General features: G+C 42.3%; 1 protein-coding gene across 1 annotated transcript; it reads left to right on the plus strand.

The window, feature by feature from the left end:
• Window positions 1-4,589: 4,589 nt before the first annotated feature.
• sowahab (sosondowah ankyrin repeat domain family member Ab) lies at window positions 4,590-5,939 on the plus strand. Its single transcript, XM_060903983.1, has one exon. It carries the CDS (start codon window positions 4,590-4,592, stop codon window positions 5,937-5,939), a length of 1,350 nt encoding a protein of 449 aa, XP_060759966.1.
• The last annotated feature ends 958 nt before the right edge of the window (window positions 5,940-6,897 follow it).

The raw sequence follows: 6,897 nt of genomic DNA on the forward strand, positions 1-6,897 counted from the left end.
CACTCATAGCCTTTTTGAAGGCACTTGTCTGGTCTAGAGTCTGTACAGCATCTAGAAGGAGCTCAATCTGAATGACTGAGTAAACAGTCGCAGTAAACTTAGGATCTGTAAGGTGGAGTTGAATTGTAATGAAAGATTCAAAGATTTCAGTAAAGTTAATTTATTCCCAAAACAAGCATACTTTGTTTTTTTTCTTGAAACAAGATGAACCGCATTTGACAAATGTCCGAAATGTACTTACTTGTTTTAAAAAAAAAAACTTGTTTTATTTTCAAAGGTGCTCCAAATAAGACTTTTCCAAGACATTTTGTTTATACAAGATTTTCAAGATGGACTGTCTAAAAACTAGCCTTTCTAGCTAAATGAGGTTTTGCTTGTTGGGCAATTACAGTATGTCTTATAATAAGGGTGGCTAGATGTTTTGACTTGAAAATAGACAAACTTCCTAAGATTTTTATTTTTTGCAGTGCAAGTTTCTTTTTTTTTTCCCCTTAAAGTTTATCTTCAACAGAAACCGCTCCACTGAGATGAGCCGGTCAGCATTTTTGAAAAGCTAATGGTAACTTTTCAGCTGGATCAGCAGTTTATGACATGATTAAACATTCAATCATCCCAGATTTCTGCTTGTCCCACTTATTTCACAGTATACCACCTCACTGCCATCAACCATCCAGTTAGAGGTGTACTCCTCCCACTCCTACACTGAGGATACCCAAGTATAACTAGTAGGTGTGTATCCAAATACAAATACAATCCCAATTCCAAAAAAGTTGGGACAAAGTACAAATTGTAAATAAAAACGGAATGCAATGATGTGGAAGTTTCAAAATTCCATATTTTATTCAGAATAGAACATAGATGACATATCAAATGTTTAAACTGAGAAAATCTCATCTCATTATCTCTAGCCGCTTTATCCTTCTACAGGGTTGCAGGCAAGCTGGAGCCTATCCCAGCTGACTACGGGCGAAAGGCGGGGTACACCCTGGACAAGTCGCCAGGTCATCACAGGGCTGGCACATAGACACAGACAACCATTCACACTCACATTCACACCTACGGTCAATTTAGAGTCACCAGTTAACCTAACCTGCATGTCTTTGGACTGTGGGGGAAACCGGAGCACCTGGAGGAAACCCACACGGACACGGGGAGAACATGCAAACTCTGCACAGAAAGGCCCTCGCCGGCCACGGGGCTCGAACCCGGACCTTCTTGCTGTGAGGCGACAGTGCTAACCACTACACCACCGTGCCGCCCGAACTGAGAAAATGTATCATTTAAAGAGAAAAATTAGGTGATTTTAAATTTCATGACAACAACACATCTCAAAAAAGTTGGGACAAGGCCATGTTTACCACTGTGAGACATCCCCTTTTCTCTTTACAACAGTCTGTAAACGTCTGGGGACTGAGGAGACAAGTTGCTCAAGTTTAGGGATAGGAATGTTAACCCATTCTTGTCTAATGTAGGATTCTAGTTGCTCAACTGTCTTAGGTCTTTTTTGTCGTTTCTTCCGTTTTATGATGTGCCAAATGTTTTCTATGGGTGAAAGATCTGGACTGCAGGCTGGCCAGTTCAGTACCCGGACCCTTCTTCTACGCAGCCATGATGCTGTAATTGATGCAGTATGTGGTTTGGCATTGTCTCATCTCATCTCATCTCATTATCTGTAGCCGCTTTATCCTTCTACAGGGTCGCAGGCAAGCTGGAGCCTATCCCAGCTGACTACGGGCGAAAGGCGGGGTACACCCTGGACAAGTCGCCAGGTCATCACAGGGCTGACACATAGACACAGACAACCATTCACACTCACATTCACACCTACGGTCAATTTAGAGTCATCAGTTAACCTAACCTGCATGTCTTTGGACTGTGGGGGAAACCGGAGCACCCGGAGGAAACCCACGCGGACACGGGGAGAACATGCAAACTCCGCACAGAAAGGCCCTCGCCGGCCCCAGGGCTCGAACCCAGGACCTTCTTGCTGTGAGGCGACAGCGCTAACCACTACACTGCCGTGCCGCCCGAACTGAGAAAATGTATCATTTAAAGAGAAAAATTAGGTGATTTTAAATTTCATGACAACAACACATCTCAAAAAAGTTGGGACAAGGCCATGTTTACCACTGTGAGACATCCCCTTTTCTCTTTACAACAGTCTGTAAACGTCTGGGGACTGAGGAGACAAGTTGCTCAAGTTTAGGGATAGGAATGTTAACCCATTCTTGTCTAATATAGGATTCTAGTTGCTCAACTGTCTTAGGTCTTTTTTGTCGTTTCTTCCGTTTTATGATGTGCCAAATGTTTTCTATGGGTGAAAGATCTGGACTGCAGGCTGGCCAGTTCAGTACCCGGACCCTTCTTCTACGCAGCCATGATGCTGTAATTGATGCAGTATGTGGTTTGGCATTGTCATGTTGGAAAATGCAAGGTCTTCCCTGAAAGAGACGTCGTCTGGATGGGAGCATATGTTGCTCTAGAACCTGGATATACCTTTCAGCATTGATGGTGTCTTTCCAGATGTGTAAGCTGCCCATGCCACACGCACTAATGCAACCCCATACCATCAGAGATGCAGGCTTCTGAACTGAGCGCTGATGATAACTTGGGTCATCCTTCTCCTCTTTAGTCTGAATGACACGGTGTCCCTGATTTCCAAAAAGAACTTCAAATTTTGATTCGTCTGACCACAGAACAGTTTTCCACTTTGCCACAGTCCATTTTAAATGAGCCTTGGCCCAGAGAAGACGTCTGCGCTTCTGGATCGTGTTTAGATATGGCTTCTTCTTTGAACTATAGAGTTTTAGCTGGCAACGGCGGGTGGCACGGTGAATTGTGTTCACAGATAATGTTCTCTGGAAATATTCCTGAGCCTATTTTGTGATTTCCAATACAGAAGCATGCCTGTATGTGATGCAGTGCCATCTAAGGGCCCGAAGATCACAGGCACCCAGTATGGTTTTCCAGCCTTGACCCTTACGCACAGAGATTCTTCCAGATTCTCTGAATCTTTTGATGATATTATGCACTGTAGATGATGATATGTTCAAACTCTTTGCAGTTTTACACTGTCGAACTCCTTTCTGATATTGCTCCACTATTTGTCAGTGCAGAATTAGGGGGATTGGTGATCCTCTTCCCATCTTTACTTCTGAGAGCCACTGCCACTCCAAGATGCTCTTTTTATACCCAGTCATGTTAATGACCTATTGCCAATTGACCTAATGAGTTGCAATTTGGTCCTCCAGCTGTTCCTTTTTTGTACCTTTAACTTTTCCAGCCTCTTATTGCCCCGTCCCAACTTTTTTGAGATGTGTTGCTGTCATGAAATTTCAAATGAGCCAATATTTGGCATGAAATTTCAAAATGTCTCACTTTCGACATTTGATATGTTGTCTATGTTCTATTGTGAATACAATATCAGTTTTTGAGATTTGTAAATTATTGCATTGTTTTTATTTACAATTTGTACTTTGTCCCAACCTTTTTGGAATCGGGGTTGTATAAATAATCATCTGGATGTCAATAATTGTGAAACGGTGTCGATAATTATGGACAAAGGTGTCGATAATTGTGGAACGATGTTGATAACTGTGGGCAAAGTGTCTAATTGTGAAATGGTGTCGATAATTGTGGACAAAAGGTGTCAATAATTGTGGAATGGTGTTGATAACTATGGACAAAGGTGTCGAAAACTGTGGAATGGTGTTAATAACTGTGGACAAAGTTGTCAATAATTGTGGAACGGTGTCCATACCTGTGGACAAAGGTGTCTAATTGTGGAACGCTGTCCGGAACGGTGTCCATAACTGTGGACAAAAGGTGTCGATAATTGTGGAACGGTGTCATGTGATCTGATACACTAAGTAACCAGGAATCAACTCATTTTTTTTTCCCAGTGGAAGTTTGAGTAATTATTCATGCACAGTTTACATATTGAAAGTCTCTTCTACTTTTGTAACGGCCTAAAGATGGTTAAGGTGTCGATAATTGTAGCCGTCGCTCTATAACAGTTCCTGACTTTGCACTAAGATTACTGGCTGCTATTTTCACAACTGAAAATGATTATCAATTTTAAAAAACAAACAAAAAAAAAAACCCTTATGACTTTTCTGTAGTTGATTTTGACTTGATTTATTTGGTAAAACAAGTACATGTATATAAAATACATAAAAACAATACATTGCCATAGATAAACACACACACACACAAAAACAATGCTTATTTCCATTGTAGTCAAAGAAAGAAAGAAAGAAAGAAAGAAAGAAAGAAAGAAAGAAAATGTCAACCTGCAAAAGGCATATTAACAAAGTACATTGATTAAAAAAAACAAGTTGATAACATGAATAATAATTGGTGCTGTTATATAAGGCTGTTTATTCTGCACCAGTAAACAAACACAGGGATGGTGAGTCAGTCGTGAATGCGCATTCCCAGAGCTCTATTCAGTGCACGCTCATGTTGTCGGGGAACTGTTCCAAGAAGCTGAAGTTGGGGAGAACCAGAAGGAGCAGGTTGGTGCTGAAAACATCCTGAAGATAACAGGGGTGAATAAAGGATAGGGGAGGGAAAAAAAACATAAAAGCATGGCACTAACTCAGGATGGCGTTTTGTTGTTTTTGATGGTGCGTGGCGGAAAAGTGAAGAACACGGAGCTCGTGAGCGCATTCATGGCGCACATCAGCTGCAGTGAGCTGGAGGAAAGAAAACGCAACAGGGATCTGTTTAAGAGTTTCGTCAACAATGTGGCTGTCGTGAAACAGGTCCATGACGTCAAATATGTCGTTGTGAAGAAGAAATACCAAGAGATGATCTCCATATCATCATCACCACCATCATCCACAACACTATCCAGATGTGGGTCTTGCTCCATAACCAGTGCAGATGTTTTAAATAACAATTCCTGGTTTTGCACAAATCCACATCGCTGCTACATTAACACTTCTCAAGATTTCATCTCCAAACAACAGCTTCAAACTGGATCAACTGCGATTACTCCAGTCACTCCATCCGGCCAGGACGAAGCGTTGACCTCTCTTGTCCTGAATGTAGCTAATAATACCAGAAAGAGCAAACTGGGGGCTGTTTTTGCTGTTGTGGCAATAAAACCACTGCCTTGTTCACACTCTGAGAAGATAAAACTCAACCACAGTGTCGAGATTCCACCAGAGCAGGAGTTAATCAAAACTATAGAAACTGGAAAGACTCTGCCCTACCTGAACCACAAAGCTGATCTCAACAAATCACCAAGAATCAAAAGGAGACAGACGGTGAGGTCAAGTTCACCAGCACCAAAAAGAGGAAGCAAAGTTGTTAACGCAAGTTTGGGTGCCAAGGACTCATGTTCGATCCGTCTGGAGCCACGAGAACACGAGTGGCTTGTAAAGTCAGCGACAGGGTGCTGGAATCAACTCTACAACCTCCTGGTGCAGGACGTCCACCTGACAGAGAAGAGAAACTTCATATCTGGCTTTACAGCTCTTCACTGGGCTGCTAAACATGGAAACAGCAAAATGGTGCGCCGGATCCTTGACGTTGGCAAAAAAGTTGATGTGAACATCAAGAGCCATGATGGTTACACAGCTCTGCATGTCGCTGCCATTCACAGCCATGAATCAGTCTTACATTTACTGGTGCGCGAATATGGTGCTAACTGTAACATACGGGATAACAGTGGCAGAAAGGCATATCAGTACTTGCGCAAAGATCTGTCGGCTGAAGTGAAAGAGCTGCTCGGAGACCCTGCCGTGTCGTGTCAGGTCACAGAACACGCCTGCTCAGATGAGCAACATGTTTCAGATTTGTTTAAAAACCTCAACACATTCGGTAAACTATTTCAAGCCAGTGTGAGACGCAGAAAGAAATCCAGACCTCGATCAAGCTTCGAACAGGAAGAAACCAAGAACGACTGCACCTTCGACCACAAACACAAATAACGTCCCCAAATTAGAGAGTTTATGCACTTGAAGAGATGTTTGACTTAATGTATATATCTTTAATTTAATTCATAATGATTTTTCACTTTTAAACCACTGCACTGTTGAGTTCTCGCATCTGATTTGGTCTGAAAGTAGTTCCAGCTCGATTTTTATTTCTTATTCATAGGGATTTGTGTTGTGGATGCTCCGCATAGCCCAAGATTCATATAAACCAGTGTTGTAATCGAGTTACTAAACCTCGAGTCCGAATCAAGTCTTGAGTCCCCAGTGTTCAAGTTCGAGTCGCTAAAAAGAACTGAATCGAGTCCGAGAACAAGACTCGGACTGCACCATTTGACGGTGGCTGTTTGTTTCAGCGCTGTTAACATTAGTTTGTTCCTGAACATGACGTATGAACAGGTGAATGTGCTTCTCTTTGTCAGGGAGTGTGAAGTATTCTGTCAGAGATGGTTGGGAGACGGATGTTAGTGCAGAAGGTGTGTTTATTAATACAAGTGAAGATGGTAAACAATCCAGAACGGCAGGCAAAATCGTAAAACAGGCAATAGGTCGAACGAGACACAAACAGGCTACCATAGACTCGGCAGAATCAACGACAAGAAACAGGAAATCAGGGATCAGGAAACCAAACAAGGAAATAAGGCTCGGTAATGTATCAAGAACGCAACTCAATACTTCGCAAACTAAGTGTGTTTTCACAGTTTTTATATTGGTACGCTGATTGCGCCTTAATCCTGTGCAGGTATGAGTCGTTTATGACGCATGCGTGAGAGTCCGCTTGGTGCATGCGCTGTCCGGAGCGCGCCCGAGAGTCTATCTGATGCACGCGCCAAGGCGCACAGGTGTGACACTCTTACACGAAATTAGTACAAAAATTAATGTCGATATAAATATCTTATGTCAAATTATTATGGCATGTTACAAAAAATAAAGGAAAAAAATCAGAGCCCTCGTC

This window comes from Neoarius graeffei, chromosome 2 (assembly GCF_027579695.1).
Source record: "Neoarius graeffei isolate fNeoGra1 chromosome 2, fNeoGra1.pri, whole genome shotgun sequence".
In the NCBI taxonomy this organism is placed as follows: domain Eukaryota; kingdom Metazoa; phylum Chordata; class Actinopteri; order Siluriformes; family Ariidae; genus Neoarius; species Neoarius graeffei.